Genomic DNA, 25236 nt, shown 5'->3' with positions numbered 1-25236 from the left:
CTAGCCTCAGCAACTTAGTTAGTGAGGCCCTCAACAACTTAGTGAGACCCTGTTTCTAAATTTAAAAAAAATAGGACTGGGGTGTAGCTCAGAGGAAGAATACCCCTGGGTTTCATCCCTAGTACCACAAAAATTAATAATAATAATAATAATAATAATAATAATAATAATAATAATATTGCTGTGAAATCACAGGGATAGCATGTCAGGAAAGCCCTACATCTACCTTGGCTCAAATTAGCTCTAAAGACCACATGAACCGTGTAACCTGAAGTCGGCCTGATGACATACCAGGGGAGGGAATTTTTATTGATCTTTGGTGGAGGAGGCATAGAAGTTGAGTGTCCCTGGAGAATCTTTTTCTTTTCCCTTCTTCTTCTTCTTCTTCTTCTTCTTCTTCTTCTTCTTCTTCTTCTTCTTCTTCTTCTTCTTCTTCTTCTTCTTCTTCTTCTTGTACTGAGGATTAAACTCACAGCATTCTACCGCTGAGCTACACCCGCAGCTGTATTTTATTTTTTATTTTGAAAGGGTCTCACCAGTTGCTGAGGCTGGCTTTGAACCTGTAGTCCTCCTGTCTCAGCCCCCCAAGTGTTAGGATTACTGGTGCGCACCACCATACACAGTTCCTGTAGTATCTTTTCGCCATATTGAGCTAATCCAGGGCAAACCAATTTTTCACACCCACAAATCCCCCCACTTTTCCCCAAATAAGAATTTTTATCTTATTATTAAGTAAGAAATGCTGTGCCTCACAAATGGTGCCAGATAATAAATGTTTACTGTTGCTTAAAGAAGCTATGCTTTGGAGGTAATTTGTTGGGGTAAGTAACTGGGGTGTGGCTATAAAGGAAACCGAAGAAGACAGACATGACTTTGGGACCTGGGGGTTCGTGGGGATGGAAGAGCTTCGGGGAAAGTGGGACTGTTTAAGGACCATGGTTGCCCCAGAGGACTCACAGGTAAGGGCTTCGCAGAAGAAGTGCTACCGCACAGCTGTATTTGTGGCAGCATGTTTGTTTACCAGCACTTTCATCGGAGCTGATATTGAGAGTAGAAGCGTACCTCTGTCCCGGGTGGTGTAAGAAGGGGAGTGTAGGTGATGTTGAGGCGACCATCTGATTTCTTCTTGATGTTTCTGATAAAATTTGAGAATAAGAGGACGAGCTAAAGGAAAGATCACCCAAGGAAAGGGGCCTGAGCGCCCTGGCTTTAAGAAGTCATCACACATCTGGGTGGCAGAGGGTGTGAAAGTTAAGAAAGGGCTCCCAAGCCAGGCGTGGTGGCGCACGCTTGAAATCCCCGCGCTCGGGAGGCTGAGATAGGAGGATCGTGCAGGTTCGAAGCCAGCCTCAGCTACTTAGTGAGGCTCTCAGCAACTTAGTGAGACCCTGTTTCCAAATAAAATATAAAATAGGTCTGGGAGTATAGCCTGGAGATAGAAAGCCCCTGGGTTCCACCCCCAGTACAGTACCATCAAAAATAAATAAATAAATAAATAAATAAATAAATAGGAAGGAAGGAAGGAAGGAAGGAAGGAAGGAAGGAAGGAAGGAAGGAAGGAAGGAAGGGCCCCCAGGTGAAAAGCAAGCACAGAGCGCTCTCAGGAAAGTGATCTGAAGATGAACCCAAGACAGCGGCCCTGTCCTAGTCTGCTGGAGCTGCCTCAGCAAATTCCACGGGCTGGAGGCTCACGCGGCGACATCATTCCTGCCAGGCCAGAGGCCGGAAGTCCCAGGTCAAGGGCCACAGGGCTGCCTCCGGGTGGCCTCTCCTCCTAAGCAGCTGAAGGGCCTGCGCTGGGTGCCCCATGGCCCCTTCTCCATGTACACACGGAGAGGCTGTGCTCTGCTGGCTGCCTCCTCTGCTTACGAGGGCATCGGCCTATCACAGCGGCGCCTGCCCTTGTTCCGTCATCTCACCTCAGCTCTCCTGAGGTTTGTTGCTGTCCCTGGCTCTTCGGGACAGTCTGGCTTCTGTCAGTGTGTAGGACTTTGAAGGAAGCCCAGAGACTTGAAATGTCACGTGTAAGTGCAGCAGCCTGAGGGTGAGGATGGATGCACAGAGCCCGGCTCCATGACCACAGAGAGCTCAGCAGTGCTGAGCGCCACAGGAGGAGCTCAGATGCACTGTCCAGACACCAGCAAGCAGCTGGGTAATCTGCGGGAAGGTGAAGGGTGGCTTCATCCGCAGGCCTAGACTGTTGAGGCTAGCGATGAGTGGTAGGTGGTGGATAGACAGACAGACAGATGGATATGGATAGGTGAATAGATGATGGAAGAATAGGTGCCAGTCAGATAGATAGACAGATACAGATATACATACATACATAGATACATACATACATACACACATATAGAGGCATGGGGAGGATGTATGGATGGGTGAAGATATAAGATGGATAGATGATAGACAGATAGATAGATATAAGATGGATTGATAGATATAAGATGGATAGATAGATAGATATAAGATGATAGATGATAGATATAGGGGTACAGAAAAGATGAGTGGATAGATAGATAATGGATAGGTAAACAGGTGATCCATCAATAGGTAGATAGGTAAACAGATAATGGATAAGTGGATAGATAGATGCCAGACAGATTTAAAGACAGATGATAAGTAAATAGACAATGGACAAATAGGTGCCAGATAGATGATAAATAGATGAATACATAGATGGAAGGAAAAATAGGAAAATGGATGATAGAGGAAATAGATAATGGAGGAAACAGAAAATAGATGGTAGAGGTATAGGGAAGATAGGTAAATAGATGACAGAGATAGACATATAGGAAGGAGGAAAAGAAGGGAGGGAGGAAGGAAAAAAGGAAGGAAGGAAAGAAGGAAGGGAGAGAGGGAAGGATATAAGTACAGGATAGATGAATAGATAGAACAGATATAAAATTGTGGCAGAAGTGTTTTCTAAATCTTCCCAAATATGGACAAGGATTGGAGAGGGGGCAGAAGAACACGGTGCCTGAGAATCACAGAATGCAAATACCTCGCTCTTGTTCTCACACCCGAAAGGAGGCGTCTTAGAGGCGAAGCTCAAGGTTCCCAGTTTCCCTCTTCTCTAGACACCAGTGCTGCGTACATTTCAAACAACTTCACCCAGCGCCAGCCGGGATGTCAACACTTGACCCCAAATGGAACCCTGAGAACCAAAGCACGTCCCCTCTGTCCCCTGTGTCACACAGAAGACCAGGAGAAGAGGAGGAAGCCGCCCCAAGAGCTGCCCCCGAGCTTCTCCCGCCCCATGACCGCCATGTGCTTCCTTCCTGTGTCCCCCTGGTGCCCTCTTTCTGAGTACGGAACATGGGGTCTTATATTTTGCCACTTATTTAGTATAGTATCAGGTGGCTCTGGCATGTTCTAAAGAGTGTGGCTAGCTGGGCATGGTGGTATACACCTGTAATCCTTAGGAGGCCGAGACAGGAAGATCGCAGGTTCTAGGCCAGCCTCAACAACTTAACAAGGCCCTCTGCAACTTAGTGAGACCTTGTTTCAAAAGAAAAGTCAAATAGCCAGTTGAGGTGGCGCGCGCTTGTAATCCCAGTACTTGGGAGGCTGAGACAGGAGGATCAGGCAGATTTGAAGCCAGCCTCAGCTACTGAGTGAGGCTCTCAGCAATTTAGTGGGACCCTGTTTCCAAATAAAATATGAAATAGGTTTGGGAGTACAGCCCAGAGGTAGAAAGCCCCTAGGCTCCACCCCTAGCACCACAAAAAATAAAAATAAATAAAAGTCAAATAAAGGTGGGTTGTAGTTTAAAAGCAGAATGCTCCTGGGCTCAGTTCCTGGTAACACACACACACACACACACACACACACACACACACACACAGCTATCAAGGAGGAGAGACTCAACTGTTCAGTAATAAGAGTGCAGGTCCCCCAGAGACATGAGCACCCAGCAGAGTGAGCTGGGGCCAGGAGGGGCTTGGGGACCGCTGGAGCCTGGTGGAGACTCGAGAGCTCTGGTCCCGTGAAGGGCCCGGTGGTGTGGTACCCATGCCGTGTGCGTTTCTTTCTATCCATAAATCTGGTTGTCTACGATTGCCTGGAAACAAAGAAAAATGACTTGCACTTATTCTAGTCTGGAAAGTAGCAAGTTTGGGGAGATTTCTGACTTCCCTCCCGCCTTGCCCATCAGTAGCTAAGGGGAAGAAACAACACCGCTGGTTCAGAGGAACGCCATCTGTCAGAACACAACTCTCGAGGCAAGAGGAGGTGGGCGAGGAGGCGATACCTGTGCAGAACTCCAATTAAAGTAATTGCCATTGTTAAAAAAAAAATTACTGTTTTTAAAAGACCAAAGTCTTCTACTGGGGAACACTTCAAGAAGGGGGAGGGAAGAAAGTCACATGACCGGCTCAACTGGGGAGAAAGCCAGGCATTAGGGAGACGCCTCAGCTTAAAGCCTCCCAGGCCCTGCTTGGTAGCGGGCAGCCACCATTTCTGCGAGCCCGTCGGGATTTCTGAAGTCCTCCAAGAGCTGTTGGCAGCGCACACAGGGTGGGAGGGGTTGGACTGCACGCGCCACCTATCGTGTGATGGCGGTGGTCTTCTTCCTACACAGGAATGTCTCTCTAGTTGAGAGCTCCTGAAGTGTCCCTCCTTGTTATGTATCCAGGAGTGCACGGCCCATCCATGGAGCTTGGTTCTGAGAATCCACACTCAAGAGAAGCAATGATAGACATATGAAGAAGTAATCCAAGGTTAGGACGGGATGGCGTAGCGAGCGCTGCTGGAAGTCAGGCTGTTGGGCGGTTGAGGTAACTTTTGATGCTCTGGGCGTGATGTTAGAAAGATCTGGTTGGTGGTTTCATGTTGGTAGAGACATTCTTAAATTGTCAAGGAAAGGACCATTTTGTTGGCGGTGTTTTTTTTTTTTGTTGTTGTTTTGTGTTACTGAGGGTTGAACCCCGGGGCATTCTACTTCTGAGCTACACTTCCAGCCCTATTTTACTTTTTATTTTTAAACAAGGTCTTGTTAAGTTGCTAAAGGCCTTGCTAAGTTCCTAGGACTCGGCCTCCCAAGTAGTTGGAATACAGGTGTACATTACCAAGCCCAGCTGGGAACAATTTTTAATATCTTCAGTGTGCTGTAGATTTATATATATTTTTGGTAAAGCATTCTAAAAGAAAATTCTAAGAAAGTGAAATTAATAGAACAAAGAAATGCAATCCCAGTAACTTAATGGTTAGGTTAGAAAGATTCAGAAATTCCTCTGTCGAAATGCTATGAAAGCCGGGCGTGGTGGCGCACGCTTGTAATCCCCGAGGCTCGGGAGGCGGAGACAGGAAGATCGCGCTGGTTCGAAGCCAGCCTTGCTGGTTTAAGAGACCCTGTTTCCAAATTTTAAAAAAATGCAAAATAGGTCTGGGAGTGTAGCCCGGAGGTAGAAGGGCTTCCAGGAACCCCAGTACCACACACACACACACACACATACACACACACACACACACACACACACACACACACACACAATGCTATGAAAGTTTCACTGGGTGTGGTGGCGCACGCTTGTAATCCCCGCGCTTGGAAGGTGGAGACAGGGGGATCGCGCAGGTTCGGAGCCAGCCGCGCTGGTTTAAGAGACCCTGCTTCCAAATAAAAATATAAAAATGGGTCTGGAAGTGTAGCCCGGAGGTAGAAGGGTTTCCAGGAACCCCAGTACCACCAAAAAAAAAAAAAAAAAAAAAAAAAAAAAAAAAAAAAATTCTATGAAAGTTTCTAAAAGCTTACTGCTGATTTCTGTTCTTATTTTATTGTCAACGAGTAACAAGAAATCTTCTGAACGGCCCCAGTTCCAGGTCACATTTTGAGTAGCTCTGGTCTAGGACAGGACAACCCAGACTTGGCCCTGGAATAGTCTTTTCCTGTGATAAGTGACCACAGGAAAATGAATGTAATGGTAAAATAAAGTGTGGAAACACCACACATTGTTTTGGACATGCATAATGCTTATATTGTAGATTCTGAGAAATCCTGTTTTTAAAAAGACAGTAAAGGAGCCAGTACTAGGAGTACATTTTGTAATCCCAGTACTTGGGAGGCTGAGACAGGAGGATCGCAGGTTTGAGGCCAGCCTTAGCAACTTAGCAAGACTGTTTCAAAATAAAACATAAAAAGGGCTGGGGTTGTATCTCAGAGGGAGAATGTCCTTGGGTTCAGTCCCCAGTACAAAAACCAAAACAAAACATAACAGTGAGAAGCAAGCATCGAACCAAAGAATGGGCAGTGAGGATAAGGACCAAAACCCAAAACGGGCAGGGTTTGTGTGTGGTGCGCGAGGTCCACCAGGCCACACATGGGCACAACTACCCGCTTTCCTATCTCTAAAACAGAGGAGATGCCTGCGCTGTTGTGAGGATTACATGCTTCACACAGCGCCCGACACACGGGAGCGCCGCACACCGGCCGCTCTGTTCCTACCCTCCGGTTGCCTGACACTGGGCTTCCACGGTTCCCCAGCTCCCCCACCTGCCTCGTCCCAGCGAATGGCGCCAACCAAACCCCAAAGCAACCCCGGGGGTCATCTCTGGCCCCTCCCCTCTCACTCTTCACATCCGACCCAAGGGCAAAGCGTATCAGTCCGGGCTTAAAAAAATATCTTTGGACCTGACCCCTGGTCGCTCCTGCACTGCTCTGACCCTGTCCAAGCCGTCGTCACCTCTCCTCTGCTGACACCAGATCTGAGATTTGCTCTCGCCTCTCCTGCTGGCTCTCGGTCTCCCCTCCCGACCCGCTCCCAGCACCCCGCGTCTTTCAACCAGCAGCCAAGGGGACTTGTGACAGAAGCCACATTAAAGGTTTGCTCAAAATCTTCCTTTTAATTTAATTTATATATTTATTTTGGTATTGCAGATTGAACCAGCCGCAGTCTACCTCTGAACTAAACCCCCAGCCCTCTTTTATTATTTTTTGAAGCAGGGTCTCACTAGGTTGCTGAAGGTATTCCTAACTTGCTGAGACTGTCCTCGAACCTGCACTCCTCCGGTCTCAGTCTCCCAAGTCCTAGGATTACAGGCATGCACCATCACACCCAGTCTGCCTTTTTTTCTCAGCCCGGAGCCAAGTCCTTCTAGCAACTCATGGTCCGGTGATCTGGCCCTGCTAGGCCCCTGCGGGGCAGTCTCCTGCCCCTCGTCATCTTGATTAGCCTCGCTGGCTCCCCTGTCCTTTGTCTAGGACAGCAGGGCCGCTCCTGCCTGAACAGGTGTGTGTTCCTCCTGCCCCAGAGGCTCCTTCAGGACCTCAGCATACGGGGTGTTGTGCATCAAGGTAACAAGCGCTCCCGGTCCTCCGTGCTTGAGCTGTCTGTTGACCTGCACCTCGGTGGGCTCCGTCTCTCTGGTCCTGCGCTCTCCCCTGCTGTGTCCCGGTACCAAGAGACTGCTGGACACAGAGCGGATGCTCCGCCCGGGTTCACAGGAGGGAGCAGAGGAGGGAAGGAAGGAAGGAAGGAAGGAAGGAAGGAAGGAAGGAAGGAAGGAAGGAAGGAAGGAAGGAAGGAATATAGGGCCAATTCTTTGCTTCTAATGACCTAGAAAAACACCCGAGCCGATCATGTATGGAGCCTTGCTCAGTATCTAAGGAAAACAGGCAGGCCCGTGGTCCTTCCTCCGCAGGGCAGGGTGGTGCGGCGGCTCCTTGGCACTACCCCTCGTCTTGTATTTAGTGGGTCTATGGGGTCGCCGTTGACCCCTGGGTCAACTTCCCGTGACCTTAGGCATCCTCCCCATTGGCCAGTGGGGATGCGTCACTCTGTGGATAAAGACATCTGCCCAATGGAAGTTGAGGAGCTGAGCGGGGGCGGAGTCTCGTCAGGAGCGCGGCTGCTGCGGGAGGCTTTGTGAGCGTGGCCCGGGTCTCCTGCTGAGTTCACTCTCAGGACTCCTGTGCTGCAGGAGAGAACCAGGTGATGAGCACTCCCACGTATACCAATGGCAGAGCGGGAGGTCACAGAGTTTCAGGCTCTGAGCTTTAGGATGTGAAGGAAGCCCCTCTCCAGCAAAGGAGCTGCCTAGGACCCCACCCCAAGGATCCAGTTACTCTTCCTCTGCTCAGGAGGGAGCATGGCAGATGTGTGGTGGGCTCCCTGCAGGTTTAAGACAGAGCCTTAAGCAACTAAAGCTTTTGTGTACATTCATGCTTCTCTGTGTCTTCACACATGTATTCATTCAACAAACACTGTGGAGTACTCATCTAGGTTTCAAAGATAAATGCAATGGACCAGCAGGGCGTGGTGGTACACACCTGTAATCCTACTACTCGGAAAGCCGAGACCGGAGGTTCGCAGTTTCAAGTCCAGCCTCGGGAACTTAGTGAGATGCAAGGTGCTTGGTAAATGTAGCAAGACCCCGCTTTAAAATAAAAAAGAAAAATGTCTTGTCAGGGTCAGATATAGCGTCCCCTGAAGAGCTCACGTATTAAGCACAGGGTTGATGCAGTTAGGTCACGAGGGGCTTGTAATCGCATCCATTGCAATGGATTTATCTGGGTGGAAGCTGGGCTGGGGGTGGAGAAGGTGGGTCCCTCCCTGGGCGCAGTGCTTGGCTCCCCTTGCTTGCTGGCTCCCTGCTCCCAGCCTGTGCTGCGAGGAGCACAGCTTGGTGATCTTCCTCTGCTTCCTGCCACCTCGTCCTGAGATGCTCAGAGCCCAGCCTCACATGGACTGAACCTGAATTTCCAAGGAAACCGTGAACAAATAAATGTTCTGTCCTTTAAGGTGCGTGGAGAGGTGCACTGGGATACAGCTGGAAGAATGCTAAGACATAGCTACCATCTATCCATCTATCTGTCCTCTATTATCTCTCTATCTGAAGGACTGGGGTATAGCTCAGAGGTAGAATGCCTCTGAATTAAAAAAAAATTTTTTGCAATGGACCAGACCTCCGCCCTTCTCTGTGTCTTTGACTCTGTTTCCCCTTTCTTGGAGCTCATGAGCTAATACTGCCCCTGGGGATGAACTCAGGGCAAGAAAGTTGGAGGGACCTGAAGAGGCTTGGCCCATGGTCAACACAAATGTCCTCCTTAGGGAAGCTGGAGCCCTCCAAAGGCCCAGCTGGAGTCTGCTGGTTGTCTAGAATATTCTGTAGCCTCATATGCATGACAGATGAGTTCTGGACTTTAAAAAGTCCCCTAGAGAGAGCCAGGGGTGGGCAGGAGAGCAGTGGCCGGAGCCCTGGGTTCTGTGGGCACAGGCTTGTCAGCCTGGAGCTTCTACGTGGCACAAGGCCCGGGCCTTGCAGCCCTAATTGATAGCTTAATTAAGGAATTAGGTAGGTTATGACTTCCAACCCACGGCTTGGGGAAGCTCAATTTCATTATCTCCCTTTCCCGGTGGAAACACACACATACAGAGGTAAACAGGGAGTGGGTGTTGCTGCCCAGGAACCGCAATCGTCTGGCCAGCCTGCGTGCGCAAGAGGAAGGAAAGGGATATGCTAAGGAGAAAATGCCAGCTGGGCATGGTGGCGCACACCTGTAATCCCAGCATTTGGGAGGCTGAGACAGGAGGATGGCCCATTTGAAGCCAGCCTCAGCTACTTAGCAAAGACCTTATTTCCAAACAAAAGTAAAAAGGGCTGAGGGTGCAGCTTGGAGGGGGAATGCCCTCTGGGTGCAGTCCCTAGCACCTCACAAAAATAAATAAATAGATAAATAAATAAATAAATAAATAAATAAATAAATAAGAAAGAAACAGCCAACAGGTTTTCCCTTTACACACTAGCACCCCCAAAGACAGTGGTCGGTCCTTTCCTCCCAGAGCTGGCTGACTTGCCTTCAGGATGGGAGACGCTTCATCTCCAGCAGCCAGACAAGAGCCTTCAAAGGTCCAGAGCCTGAGAAGTAGAAGCCTGTGGAGACCCCGAGGAAGAAAACAACAGCCATCTACCCATTCACCTCCATCAGCTCAGCCTGGGTGAATGACCACAGGCTCCGTGCACCATGCAGCTGCTGAAATGGGGGGTTTCTTCTGAGCCCCCAAGATGAAGCAGGGGTTTCCTGAGAAGAAACCTGGTGTTTCATCAAAGATGAAACAGAGTTTCTTGAGAAGAAACTCGGTGTTTCCTTACCGGGTTCTTGTCTACGGTGAGCGAAGAATGACACCCGCAGACTGCAGGAAGGGGAGTAAATGGTTTATTGGAAGTAGCAGGGAATAGGGAAAAGTGGCTGAACACCCCAAAGGGGCTGTTGGAATTCTGGGGTCCAGCAGCTGCCTTCAGGACAATACTTGAGAGTAGCCCAAGACGAATGCCTTCAATTACAAGCTGCTTTCTCCCAGAGTCCATGCGATCTGCCAGAAAGGAATAGGGAAAAGTGGCCGAACACCCCAAAGGGGCTGTCGGGGCTCTGGTGTCCAGCAGCTGCCTTCAGGTCACTACCCGAGTGTAGCCCGAGGACCGTCAATTGCAAATTACTTTCTCCTAGGGTCCACGCGATCCGCCAGAAAAGTGCAGGTCACCCCTAGGGGCTCTGGTCGGCCTTGATGTCCAGCAGAGGCCTTCTGGTCACTACCCGAGAGTAGCCCGAGCCACGTGCCCTCAATTGCACTCTGCCTTCTCTCAAGGCTAACGCGACCTGTGAGAGAAAGAAAAGTTCCCCAAAAGGGGAGGGGGTCCCCGAGAGGGAAAAACCCATTTGGTGGCTGCGCTAGGGGTTTTGCCAAATGTCTGCGTGTCCTCTGTTTGTGGTGAGTTTGGGATCTTGGGAATTCTGGGAAGCAGCTCTCAGAATTTGCATAGGGTATTTGCAAGTCCTTTGAAGAGTCCCCTTTCAGAAGTGTCAGACTTGCTCCAGTGATGTCTCCTGGGTTTGTTAATTAGTAACCAAATGGTTTTGTGAAGCTTTGGTCCTTCTTATCTCTGAACCTTGGCCCCTCGCCCCTCAGGAAATTAAGTTTTTTTCTACAGAGGCCTCTTCCCTATCTGCCTACTTCCTTTCTATCTCCTCACTGCCACTGGCTCCCCTCCCGTGGTCGTAGGCAAGGCTGGGTGGGGACCCAGGAACTCCAGCTTCTTCCGGCCTTCTCCTGAAAGACTTCTGGCCTTCACCCTTGTTACTTGGTGTGTTCCCTGGACCAGCAGTGGCAACTGCACCTGGGGGCTTAGAAGACAGATTCTCCCAGTACAAGGCAGGATGTGAATCTGACAGGGTCCCTGGGCAACTCGTGTACACAGTAAGGTTTTAGGATCGGTGACCCAGGTAATAGGGAGCATGGTCTCACTTTCAGTGAAAATAAACTCTGTAATCTTTTATTTGATTATTGCGAGAATCCAAGTTACAAGACTTTGACTAGGGTTGTTTTCTTTTTTAGTTAGGAGCACAGTGAACGAAATTCAAATTTACCCCAGTGGGCACTGACCGGCAGATCGGAGATGGTGTTTATACAGTAGTGCCATGAGGCCTTAGATGGGTTTTTGTTTGTTTGTTTTGTTTTTTGTGGTACTGGGGATGGAACCCAGGGGCATTCTACCTCCAAGATACACACCCAGCCCTATTTTTTATTCTTTATTTTGAAACAGGGTCTCACTGAATTTCAAAGGGCCTCACTAAGGAGCCGAGGCTGTTTGCGAACTGCAATCCTCCTGTCGCAGCCTCCCAAATGCTGGGATTACAAGCGTGCGCCACCACACCCAGCGGGGCTGAGGTTCTGAGAAGCTGCTTTCGCCCCTCTTAGCTGGGCCAAAGTGCCAATCCGTGCCTGGCTGGCTGCTCGGTGGCCGGTGCACCTACTTCCTAAGCTCCTCTCGGGTTCTTGGGCTGTGCTGGGGGCCGTAGGCGGGTACACCTCACACAAGGTCCGTATCCCACCTTTTGATTTGCTGCCTTAAATAAAGATGAAGCAGAAGTTGGGGAAGGTGAGGTCTAGAGCCCGCCTCGCCTTGTTGTGAGACCTTGACTAAGCCTCTGATGAGTCTGGGCGTGTTTCTTTATTGGTAGCTTCCGTTTATCCCACGGGGGGGGGGGGGGGGGGGGGGGGACTCCTCTCCAAAAAGGAAGGATTCCTGTCCCTGGACACACAGACTCGCACTCTCTCACTAGCTCGCTCTCCCTCTCCCACGTGGGTGGGGGAAAGGCTCGGAACGAATAAAGGCTTATGGCATCCATATCGGACGTGCCCCGTGTATTTGTGTGCGCAGAGGGATATGCTGTGCATTTCTTTTTTTTTTTTTTTTTTTTTTTTTTTTGGTGGTACTGGGATTCCTGGAAGCCCTTCTACCTCCGGGCTGCACTCCCAGACCTATTTTTTTATATTTTGAAACAGGGTCTCGTAAGCCAGCGCGGCTGGCTTCGAACCTTTGCGATCCTCCTGTCTCCGCCTCCCAAGCGCAGGGATTACAAGCGTGCGCCACCATGCCTGGCATTGCCGTGCATTTCTAATCTTACAGTAGCGTGCCAATGTCTGGGAGCATTTTGGGGACTGTCTGACCACTGACGACCAGGAAGAAGTCTCTTGCCATGGGGTGTGATCCGAGGGGCCCAAGGGGCCCACAGCACTGACAGCTGCAGGACTCTAACTCGCTGGGTTAAGCCGGGGCTCTTTCTGGCCTCTTTGACTTTGTGTGAAGTTGCCAGGTGACTAGATTCCAGTTAGGTATGGTGTCCCTGCTGCTGGTCAACACTCTATCATGAGAGCTTCTGGTGTCTTTTTGCGCTGGTCATAATTTCCTCTATCAGCCTCAGTTAAGTTCTTGTTTCTTTCACTTCTCTAGGTTTATCTCAGATGTAACTCATAGATAAATGTGAAATTTTTAAAGAAAAATACACTGTACACTTACTTTCTCAGGACCGATTAAACTCAGACACTCCCTCTGGTCTTACAAAGACTGCTTCCAACCTAGACTCCTCCGAAGTTATTTCTAAAAGCCTATCTATAAATTAACAGTTATGACATGTTTATTAGTCTCCAGGACTTCTAAGAGTGTATTGATTCTTGGCAGGAGCTTAGCATCTGGGTTGGCTATGAAATTTAATTTCCAATAACCCGCACATTCCAGTCTTATCATCTGGTGTGGAATTGGCCTGGGACAGGGTCTCTTCTGAGCTGTGTGTGGCCTGCTGAGATCCAGAGGGTTCTTTTCCTCAGTTGCAAAGAGGGTTAAAAAAAATCAATGTAGAATGTTTTTTTAAGGTAAATATGTTCAATTTAAAGGACTGCCTGCTCGGGAGTTTATGCTCATATTTCTTATTTTCTTTTTGCACTTATAATATTCTTCGATTATTTTTCTCTTTATAAACATATTTGACAAGATACAAACAACTATGAGACCATGTCCAAATCTGAGGGAACATTTTGCTGATTCATGAAATCCAAAATAGGCCATCCTGGACTAAGGGATCATCCAGTGACTTCGAAAAGATGAGACAATCTGAGTTTAAAATCTCCTCCGCCTCCTTTCTGGGATCAATAACATACCTTCCCGTGGCTTCTGATCAGGGCCGGCCAGGGATGCAAAGCCTGGCTTCCCAGGCATGCTTTTAAAAGGAAGCCTTTAAACCTAACATTGATTTATTCAGCATGAAGAGAACGGGAAGCATCTGATCTGAGATTCCTTATTGCTAGCTCTTCATATCTTTGAGCCGTCTGCCTTTAAAAATTATTTTATTATTATTATTATTCTTGCTGCTTTTCAAACTTTCCATCATCTCGCATCATTTCGACCCAGGGCAATAATGAAGTGCTCCTTCGCCCCCAGGCCTCACCAGCCGTGGACAATCAGAACACGGCTCCTATTCCTGCTCCTTGGCTTCGAGGAACCCAGCGTCTCTGGCCACCCACGCTGCCTTCCAGGGCTGCGCCCAGAACCTGTCCAGTTGTTCTTGCGGCTCCCCTCTCACTGAAAGATCAGTGGAGAAGAGAGCAGGCCTCTTCAGGGGAGGGGCTCCACCCTGTCCCCTCCCCTGAGGACCAGCCTCACTGAATTCCCAACACTGCAGCTGCTCCTTCCTGGCGAATCCCTGAGGGTGAGCCAGGTGGCAGCTGCCCCGCCTCCTGTTCCAGGCCTTTGCCCCTCCTCCCTCGTCGTCTGTGTTTCCATGTGGCCATAGTCTTGTTCCAGGTGCCAGGCCAAGCGTTCTAAACTTCCCTTTCTCTGTCCCCTCTATTCTCTCAGTCTGCACGGGCAGAACTTCCCGCCCTCCCCATGGTCCCCTTCTAGGCTCCGAATGGGCAAGTCCCATCCCCATGGCCTTTGACCCCACAGTGCCCCTAGGCTGGTCTTAGAAAAGACCAGAAGTTGCAAAGCCAACTAAGGACGGCAGCTTTTCCCACTTAGTGATAAACCAGGTATCTTTCCTTGGCGGTACATGAAAAGCTACCCACACATTCTGAAAGGATGTACTCTAACCTATCAGCTATTGATGGATATACGTTCTCTATCATAAAGAATGGTGCATCTCAGATGCCTGCTATCACATATTATCTTTTTCACTTGTATTTCTGTTCATCAAAGTAGTATTGCTGGACCAGAGGATATATAAATTCTGATACTGGAAAAGTGGCACATTTTTGGAATGCAATTTTCCTCTCCCGAGCAAAACAGGAGCACCACTCTGTCAAGCATCTTAACTGATCACTGAGTTGATCTCAATTTCTCTAATTAGAGGATGAAACACGTGGGCTTTTATATCTATACATCTTCTTTTAATCTTCTCAAAGTGTGTGTGTGTGTGTGTGTGTGTGTGTGTGTGTGTGTGTTTCTGGGGATTGAACTCAGGGGCATTCTACCCCCAAGGTACACCCACAGCCCTATTTTATTTATTTATTTTATTTGGAAACAGGGTCTCACTAAATTGACACCAGCTTCACCGAGTTGCTGAGGCTGGCTTTAAACTTGCGATCCTCCTGTCTCAGCCTCCCAAGTACTGGGATTACAGGCTTGAGCCACCATCCCAGGCTTAAAAAAAAAAAACAACTTTATCCATTCTTTATCTATATGGTGTCTTTATCTATACATTCTCCAGCTCTCCATTTTCTTTCAGTAGTTGTACACAGTCTTCTGAGTCTGTATTTCATTCGGGGGGACTTTACAAGTCTGAAGAAGAAAGACAGCTCTTCAGATATGAACAGTGTTAGCCCTTCCCTGCTGTAAACATCCCCGCTTCCCCTTCCAGGAGCCCCTGCGTCCAGGGTGCTGGTGGGACCGCGTGAGGCAAGCCTTGCGGCCTCCATGTATTCAGGAGCCGAGTCTACCAAGGGCCAGGGAAGAGACGCACCTCCGCGCCCACTGTCAGGGCTGCCTTCTTTTTGTTTCATCACTCGAAACCTCTAAGTAAAAAACCTCTAATAAAATTCTAAGATGGTTTACTGATAGCAATAGAAGGGAGATATGGCAGCTAGAAAAATAAATAAACCTGGGGGAGGAAGAGAGAAAGAGAGAGTGAGAAAGCGACAGAGAGAGACAGAGAGAGAGAGACAGAGAGAGGGAAAGAGACAGAGAGACAGAGAGAGACAGAGAGGGAAAGAGACAGAGAGACAGAGAGAGGGAGAGAAAGAGAGAGACACAGAGAGACAGAGAGAGGGGGAGAGAGAGAGAGAGAGAGAGAGAGACAGAGACAGACACAGAAAGAGAGGGAGGTACTCTTTCTCCACTGGCCAGGATGCTCTGCTCATGAACAGAAGCAGGTCCTCGCAATTTCTCATCAAGGGCTTGAAGCCCAAGGCTCCAATTTCTTGCCATATATTCCTATACAATCGCATTACAAGAACAATTTAGGTTCTAAGGATTAGATTACTGAGCCACGAAACGCCGGGCTTTATCAGTGTTTAACTTACAAAAACAAAAACAAACCTAATTCCTGGGCCCTGCTCTGAGCGACTGGGGTTTAATTGGCCTGGGCTGGGCCTGCGCGGCCGTGGGCCCGCGAGCTCTCCGAGGGAGTCTTGTTCGCAGCTCTGGCGGAGGTCCACTGTCTTCAGTGCTCTCCACTGTCCTAACTCAGGACCACAGTGTACAGCGGAGGAAAGCGAGGCCACACAGGAACGTGACTTCACCAAGGTCACACTGAGGAGTGGCAAACCTAGACCACCATGCATATTGGGCGGCCGCGCTCCACCACGCCAAGCTGGCAACCTGCAGCGTGGGGCCATTGTTATCCTTTCTTTTCCAAAGATAACTGTTTTTTATTTATGTATTTATTTCTTTTGGTACTGGGGATTGAACCCAGGGGCATTCTCCCTCTGAGCTATACCCCCAGCCCTTTTTTATGTTTAATTTTGACACAGGGTCTCACTAAGTTGTTAGAGCCATCTTTGAACCCGCAATTCCCTGGTCTCAGCCTCCTGAGAGCTGAGGTCACAGGCATGCACCAGCAGGACCGGTCGAGCGCTATTCCTAGTGGTGCAGACGTGGTTGATAACTCACAACTGTCTTTGCGTGTTTGTAACTTCCGGGTTTGTTGGTGTCGACGCCGGCTGCTCCGCTGTTTTCTGCTGCCTGGGGAGGGCTGCCTCCTCTCTCCTGGCTACGAGCCAGGTTCCTCTGCCCATAACCATGGCTACACCACCCCACGCCCACTTGAAGCCTCATCTTTTCTCAGGAGAGTCATCTTCGGGCTTGAGATGGCTGTGAAAGGCCCTTGTGCACTGGGCGTCCCTCCTTCAGGTCCTTGCCACAGAAGTGGGTACCATTGAGGCTACACCTGCCTCCCCGGCCACTTCCTGCTCACAGCAGGGGTGGGCTGGGCTTTGCTCACCAGGGCTCTCCTGGCACTTGATACCCCCTGATCCCCCCAGCACAGAGGAGACAAATGGGCCAGGATGGGGCGCCCTCCTCTTAATTTGGGAGGAGGACTATGTTCAAATGCTCAGCCAGCCTCTACCAGGGTGTACACAGCAGAGAGCCCAATCCCAGAGGCGCTTGGGACCTGCCCAGGCGCACACCACCCATCCCCGGCAGCCCCACTCGTCCACCCAAGATGGACTGGGCTTTCCGAAGCCACGGTTCATCACTCATTCGTATTTCAATTACAAAGAAGGTCACTTTTAGCCGGGTGTGGTGGCGCACGCTTATAATTCCAGTGCTTGGGAGGCTTGAGACAGGAGGATCACACAGGTTCGAAGCCAGCCTCAGCTACTTAGTGAGGCTCTCAGCAACTTAGTGAGACCCTGTTTCCAAATAAAACATAACATAGGTCTGGGAGTATAACCCGGAGGTAGAAAAGCCCCTGGTTCCACCCCCATTACCTCCCCAAAAGGTTTTCTATTCTCATCCACACACTATTTCTACACCACAGCTCTGCTGCGCGCACTATTTATAACATTTAAATCGCGGCTCCACAAGCCGATGGCCCTTGGCTCGTTCTCTCCGTGGTGCCCACTCTATATTCAGATTCTGCTGATCGTCCTCCAAATAAAGGCCTCTGAATTGCAGAAAGTGTAATCTTTTTTTTTTTTTTTTTTTTTTTTTTGCGGTACTGGGAATGGAACCCAGAGGCATTCGACCTTCGAGCTACATCCCCACCCCTATTTTTTATTCTTTTTTTTTTGTGTGTGTGGTACTGGGGTTTCTGGAAACCCCTTCTACCTCCGGGCTACACTTCCAGACCTATCTTATATTTTTTATTTGGAAACAGGGTCTCTTAAAACAGCACGGGTGGCTTTGAACCATGCGCGATCCTCCTGTCTCCGCCTCCCAAGTACGGGGATTACAAGCATGCCCCACCACACCCAGCCTATTTTTTATTCTTTATTTTGAAACATGGTCTCACCGAGTTGCAAAGGGCCTCACTAAGTAGCTGAGGCTGTCCGTGAACGGCAGTCCTCCTGTCTCAGCCTCCCAAATGCTGGGATTACAAGTGTGAGTCACCACACCCAGCTAATAACTGGTGTTTTAATACTATGAATACATAAAATAACAAGCAGCAACACAACCGAGGCCTGCCTTGTGGAGGGATTTGAAAATGTTGAAGTTGGCCGGGTGTGGTGGCTCACGCTTGTAATCCCAGCATTCGGGAGGCTGTGACAGGAGGATCTGGGTTCGCAGACAGCCTCAGCTACTTAGTGAGGCCCTTTGCAACTAGTGAGACCCTGTTTCAAAATAAAGAATAGTGCAAATAGTGTTGGGGGTGTAGATTGGAGGTAGAATGCCCCTGGGTTCCATCCCCAATACTGCAAAATAAGGAAGAAAGAAGAAAGGAAAGAAAGAAGGAAGGGAGGGGAATGTTGAAGTCGAATCTATTTCTTTCTTTTCTTTTTTTTTTTTTTTTTTGTGGTACTGGGAATTGAACCCAGGGGAATTCTACCTCCAAGCTACACTCTAGCCCTGTTTTTTAAATTCTTTATTTTGACACAGGGTCTAAGTTGCAGTGGGCCTAAGTAGCTGAGGGTGGCTGTGAACCTGCAATCGTCCTCTGTCAGCCTCCAAGTACTGGGATTACAAAACTGCACCACCACACCCAGTCCCATTTCTAATCCGCTTTGTTTCCCGTAGGACCCCCATCCCCATGATCCCCCTAACTTAGCCCATCCTTCACAGCCGCTGCTCTTCAGCGACCGTCCATCTTGTCAAATCTACATCTTTCCAGAGTCACGTCCCCTCCCACTTGTACCTGTGACCCCTGCAATCTGACAGTGGCTCTGGGAATAACAGTAGGACAGCAAAGGACCCCTACCTGTCAAAGCCAGATGGACTCTGCAGTCCCGGTCGCTGGCGTTTCTGTTCCGTTTTCCACCACCCGCCACCACCTCTCTCCTTGGGCATGGCACCATCTTCTCTACACACTGATCAGCCGTGCTTTCCCTCTCAAGCCACCTGCCTTCAGCTCTGTAGTCTCACCAGACTCTCAGGCCCATGAAGCCAAGGCCAGACCTTGGTCACTAAAACCTAGCACTACCCAGCAGCATTATTGGTGTGTAATGACTTTGCAGCAGGGACTACATAAACTAACTCAATCCTCACAGCTGTGAAATATAACTACACTCTTCATTTTGTAGATGAGGAAGTTGACAGAATATAAACTCCATGAGGACGAGGACCTGGGTTCCACCCCAGATATTATGAGTTTAGTGGTCTGGGGTAAGGACTAAGCAGGGGGAAAAATTAAATTAAAGTCCACCAAACATTTCTAAAGAGCAGCATCAAGACTCGTTCTTGAAGAAATCTTAAGTTATTTTTTGTTTCTGTCTTCTCACCTATAAAATGATGGTAGCTACGCTTTGATTTATAGATAAGTGAAAATCCTTCTGAAAGTAAAAATGTATAAATAATTAATGTTAAATGGACTTCTTTCTCCTAGGCAACCTGGGTAATCTTAAAAATAATCTGACCTCTCTCTTTGGCCAATAAGCACTATTATCCACATTAGATATAGACATTTAAAATCCAAGCGTGGTCTATATCCATTAGATATAGACATTTAAAATCCACTAAAGAAGGTGGGCGTGGTGGCGCACGCTTGTAATTCCAGTATTTGGGAGGCTGAGACCAGAGGATCATGGTTCGAGGACAGCCTCAGCTACTTAGTGAGGCCCTCCGCAACTCGGTTAGACCCTGTTTCAAAAATAAGGAATAAAAAAATTAGGCACGGGGTGTAGCTCGGAGGTCAAATCCCTAGGTTCCATCCCCAGACCTGCAAAATAAAATAAAATAAAATCCATTAAAGAAAAATTAAAAACAAATCCCCAAACCACAATCTTAATGAGATGAAGGTGAATGTACACCATCAAATGTCTGCTTAAAGGTGTTTTTCCAAGATAACTGAGCATGATAATCTTATTTCCAGAAGAAGGTGCTGCTGGCCTCTGTGGATAAAGAAGGGGGTGTTGGCACAACACTGACTAGCTACTGTTTTTGTTCTAATATTGCAATGAAACCCAAGAGATCTGGTCACCTCAACTACGAAAGTGTGTGTGTGTGTGTGTGTGTGTGTGTGTGCGCGCGCACGCATGTACACACGGCACTGGGGATGGAACCCAGGGGCATTCTACCTCCGAGCTACATTTTTATTATCCCAGACCTATTTTTTATTCTTTATTTTAAAACAAGGTCTGAGTTGCAAAGAGCCTCACTAAGTAGCCGAGGCTGTCCATGAACTGCGATCCTTGTGTCTCAGCCTCCCGAATGCTAGGATTCCAAGTGTGTGCTACCACACCCGGCTTTGGAATCTTCTTAAAATGGAAAAATAATGCTAAATAGTTATGTCCTGTCAAAACTGATCTCCTTTCCCAGAAAATACCGAAAGACCTATGGACCGAATCTCTTTTTATTCTTTCAAGAAACATTCTTTCATAATTCTTTGATATCTGAATTTATATGCATTTACATACATATGAGCTTTATAAGAAGCTCAATTTTTAAAAAGTCAAAGTTTTAAATTCCTTTGAGATTCTGAATTGTGCTTCTTTAACTTCTCAGAACTAAATAAAGAAAATAAAAAAACATGTCATGTTGGGCACAATTGTTGTAAAGAAAAGATAAATGAAAAAATCTACCTCAAGCACGCAGTTACAGTGTAAGACCAGTCTCTATTCCTTAAAGTTCTTCCCAAATATATTTCATGTATTTATTTTCTTTTTTGTTTTTTTTCGGGTCTGGGGATGGAACCCAGGGGCATTTGACCTCCGAGCTACACCCCCTGCCCTATTTTTTATTCTTTATTTTGAAACCGGATCTCAAATAAGTTGCACAGGGCCTCACTAAGTAGCTGAGGCTGTCCGTGAACCGCGATCCTCCAGATCTCAACCTCCTGAATGCTGGGATTACAAGCGTGCACCACCACGCCTGGCATATTTCATGTATTTTGACTCACTTTGCCAATATTATTTCATCTTTTATCGTTTCATCAACTTTTATTAAAAATAAATTTGAAAGAGTAAAGCTGTCTGGTGGCAAAATAATTTCAAACTAAATTCTCCTACTTAAAAGCTAACATAGCTACATTTCATTACAGGGAAGATGGAGACTAATACCTTATTGTCCTTAGTCATGTCATTAAGTAAAGGAAAGGTGATGGAGTTCTAAGTACAGTTCTACTGGAAATCAACACAGCACAACCCAAGGACTGTGGCATATCTGAAGTGCTGGGTGAAGACGAGGCCGCACCCCTCGGTCGGAGGGAATCGGCCTCAGGAGCGTCGGTGCAGCTTCGGCCTTATGAAAAAATGCACAGCAATGACACAAAACAAATGACACTTGTTACTTTCAGCATGTTAAGGACAATCACGTCAAAAAAAGTACACAGATAAAAATGTCAGAGATGACATAAGAAAATAGTATGTGTGTGTGTATATATATATTGCATATATATATAAAAATCTACAGTATTTACCACTGTTGAGATATAGATATATATATATATATATTTGGAGCAGCTTAGGTGCTGCTAACATAAACTAAATTGTACAGCCTGGTTTATTACAAGTCACAGAATCATAGTTTAAGAATTGGAATTACTATCCTTAGCTACATTTTCATATACATTTATTCCTCTCAACTTCACATGATCTAAATCAAGAGCCCCATTATTTTTCAGGATTTTGTCTAAGCTTCAATGTAGTGCTTAGCTTTAATATACTGCATTTGTTTTGCCACTTAATAATATAATTACTGAGTTGATTAAAATCACATTAGACTCATTATATACATAAAAATATTGTCACATTCACTACCTAAACACGTTACTTTCATTTTAAGACACACTTTTGTACCTCAAAAGCTTAAAGCCCCAACTTGCAACAAGAACTATCAATGTTAGATTTTTTACTTTGTTACTCAAATATGAGCAAATATATGGAAAACAAGTACTCCAATTAAACACAAGGTCATACTTTCTTGGAGTAACCCAATTTTTGTCAGTGTTTTGGTAACTGTAGTGTAACAGAATATTTTTAAAGACATCACTGATTTTTTTTTTTACCATAAAACTGAACTTTTTTCATTGGAAAAAATACCTTTAAAGTATGAAAGCCACACTATTTTCTAAAATGAACAAAATCCTAAACTCGTATTAATAATTATGATCCCTGTTTTCACAATTTTAACATGGACAATGTAATGGCCCCAGTATGTGCAGCGATATTCACTGACTACATTCTTTAAACAAAGAGTGCCAGAAAAAGGTCCTGTAAACAAGCCCCGGGGCTTGGAGGTGGCCCCCAAGAGCTCGAGGGGCAGCAGTGAGGAGCAAGCAGCCCGCTGGTCTTGCTTCCGAGGGCTCCCAGGCGGTCCTTCCTGCCCCTGCGCGCTGCGTGGCCAGCGAGCCGCGCCTCTGTGCGCGCCCTCCGTGTGTGCAGTGGTTCCCCGGCATCGGCAAGGAACAGCACACGCAGAGCTTCGCATGCGCCCAACGCGCCCAGAACACAAAGCACCACGACGGGCTGGGTGCACGGATGCGGCGCGCTGCACCTCTGGCCAGTGGCCTGCCTAACTGCCCCTAGCTGTGAGCACCATTAGTGGTTAGCCTTTCCTTCCAGTATCTTTACCTTTCAGATTGAAAGAAAATGGCAGCCACTGAAGGAGAATGATGAGCATTCCGTGAGATGCTGTAACAATAAAGGCAGGGCACACTCTTCAGTTTAGGTTCTGGATTAAGAATAGGGGGGGAAGCTGAACTAAAGACAAGTTAAGGAAAAGAAAAATAACATATTCCACGGATCTAGATTAAAAGTAGATTTCTAAAAATGTTTCTTTAGGTCTGCGTTGTGTATGCATAGATGCCTAGATTACCTATAAGTGACATACACTACATATAACCTTAAAAATATCTGTTCTACAGTTGCTCAGTGCTTCGTAACATTAGTCAAAATAGAGTGGGCCAGGAGAATAAAAATGTTCATTTTCTGGAGAGAGGTATAAAGCAACTGAGTAAAAAATCGCTATTGTGCGTGCATCACTAAAACGCCATTGCTATGTTTCCAGGTTCAGTTCAACAGGTTCAGTGCTGACGTAATTTAAAATGCTCATCGGAAGCAGCAGCTATGGGGGATGAAGACATTTCTCGATATTCTTATTACTAACATACACTAGAATTGTGCGAGTTTTTACAATAGTATAAAATACTGCTTTGGCAATTACAAACATAGCAATGAAAGTTTCATATGTTTCTATTCTCTTGTCTTTAGCAAGTATGGATATATTCTCACAGCAATACTGATTCTTGAACCGAGAGCCCCTCCCGATTTCTATAGTGATATGCTGGGGGTGAAGGCCCTGCATACTGATACCCAGATGGACTGGCATCTTCCACAGAGGGTGAAGTTTTATACCGTACTGGACTATCTATTGAAACTGCTGGGAGATTATGGTCCTGGAAAGGTGCATGTTGAAAGGCTGAGTATTTTGGTAAATTGCTAAAGTGGCTACGGTTGGCATCGCGTGCCCACGACTGTCCATGCGTCTCGGGTCTGTAGGTATAACTAACTTCTGACCACTTTCTGTTATCTGGCAAATAATCCACTGGAGGAAGGATGAAGTTTCCATTTTTTGGTGACCCTGCATTTCCCGAGTAACTCCCAGTACCAATATCAACAGGAAGAACTTCTATTCGACTAGATGGTAGGACAAGAGGCGCTGGGCGGCTGAAGGACTTCTCTGGAGAAATCTCAGCTGAAAGAGTGGAGCCGTAAGGTCTTCTGGGAGGGCTGAGCTGAGGCCCAGGGCTGGGCTGTGCAGAGGCAAAGCTGCTGTGAGCAGGGGGAGTGCGTTTCGGAGAATTCCCCTGGTACACAGGGGGGCTGCTGTAGGACGGAGGGTGCACAGGCCCTCGATCTTCGCCTTCTAACTGGTATGGGTGTTTTTCATAGTTTGAGGGCTGGACTTTAAACGTGAACTTGTTGGACGCTTTTGATGGACTGGCTCCTGGCTCAGCATGCTTCCTCGGACTGCTAGCGTAACTTGCACTCCTTGGACTTTGAGAGTATGCCCTTTCTAGCGCCTCTTCAACAGAAGCTCCATTTTCGTTCTCACTCTCGGGCACGTTATCATACTGGGATGCGTTGGAGCCTCGCTTCCTCTCATCCACATCCCAGACCTTCATCTTCTGCCGTGTGTGCGATGCCCGAGGATCAGCAGCGCTTGGGACGGGGACTGCCAGCGTGGGCTGCACTGGCCGACCTCTGCCGTCCATGGCATACCTGGCAGTTCTTTCAATAGCCGAAACATCTGAGGGTTTGTTCCACTTGGGCATAAATTCCTTCCTGATATTTGAAGTGGCATTGCTATTTTGGTTTGCAGCTGCATGATTATATTGCCTGGAATTGTCTTGTGGACCTGATGTAAGTTTTCTTTGAAAATCTGCCTCCTCTTTAACGTCTTTACTCTCCTGGTCCGCTGCTTTCCGTCGGGGCTGCTTGGCCCTTTCTGGGGTGCTGGCTCTACTCTGGTGGGGGGCGTGCTCATGTCTTTTGTGAGGTGGTGATCCACCTTCCCTTCTGCTGCTTATGTGGGGACTGGGCCTGCCGACACTCCTCTGCCCGTTGCTCAGGTGATTGGTGCCTCCACTAGGGAACTCGGGTGGAAGCTGTCCTAAAGGTTTCTTGGGATATTCATCCTCTTTACCTAAAGGGAAAGATAAATTCGTAAGTAAAACAAACACTATCAGAATACATTATTGATAAATGCATACTTTTCATATTTGTACTGATACACGTGTACATTTTTCACCACAAAATTTTAGTGGCTGATGAGAAGTATATTTTAGAGAGACTGATGCTAAGACATACCCAAACTCAAGTCTCAGTAGGCAAACAAGCAGGCAGTAGTCGTCCACTCGATTTTCTTACACATGACTCTGTGCTTTGTTAGACACGTATCACATGCTTTTTAAGACTGTGAAGCTGATGCTGTTTTCTTTCCTAACACAATCTTGCAGATCTGCTGTTCCATGTCACACAACATGACTTTCACTTCAGCCTATCTCAACTAAAATGGCTCTGAGATGTCAGTACAATTTTTCCTTTCAACTTTAAACAGGTCTGCCAAATTTAAAATGCAACCGATGACCTATTGTAGTGTCAAAGAATTTTAAAAAGAAAAAAAATCATCAAATATTTTTAGTTTTATATTTTAAATAATTAACAGAAAATTACAAAGGGATTAAAGGGAGGTACAATAAACTCGACATTTAACAAAGCATTTAAAGATGATCTAATTCAATACAGATATCAAATAAATATTGTCATGAGAAAAATAATTAACTTATAAAAATTCTAACTCTTTTCACCTGTTATTATAAAATAAAGTACTGTTGCTGAACAGTAAGTTTTGCTCTCTTCAAATATCTAC

The 25236-nt window shown here is 47.2% G+C and overlaps 1 protein-coding gene across 2 annotated transcripts in view; it reads right to left on the bottom strand.

The window, feature by feature from the left end:
- Positions 1-23092: 23092 nt before the first annotated feature.
- The window catches only part of USP6NL (USP6 N-terminal like), a gene marked incomplete at both ends in the record, with an annotated part of 90594 nt that continues 88450 nt past the window's right edge, over positions 23093-25236 (bottom strand). For both annotated transcript variants that reach the window (XM_080717160.1, XM_080717161.1), the window contains one exon: positions 23093-24510. In XM_080717160.1, coding sequence (XP_080573286.1) covers positions 23093-24510 — 1418 coding nt within the window. The remainder of the gene's footprint in view (positions 24511-25236) is intronic.

Source organism: Muscardinus avellanarius (assembly GCF_963383645.1).
Source record: "Muscardinus avellanarius genome assembly, chromosome: 20".
Taxonomy (NCBI): domain Eukaryota; kingdom Metazoa; phylum Chordata; class Mammalia; order Rodentia; family Gliridae; genus Muscardinus; species Muscardinus avellanarius.
This window is presented reverse-complemented; position numbering and strand designations above follow the sequence as displayed.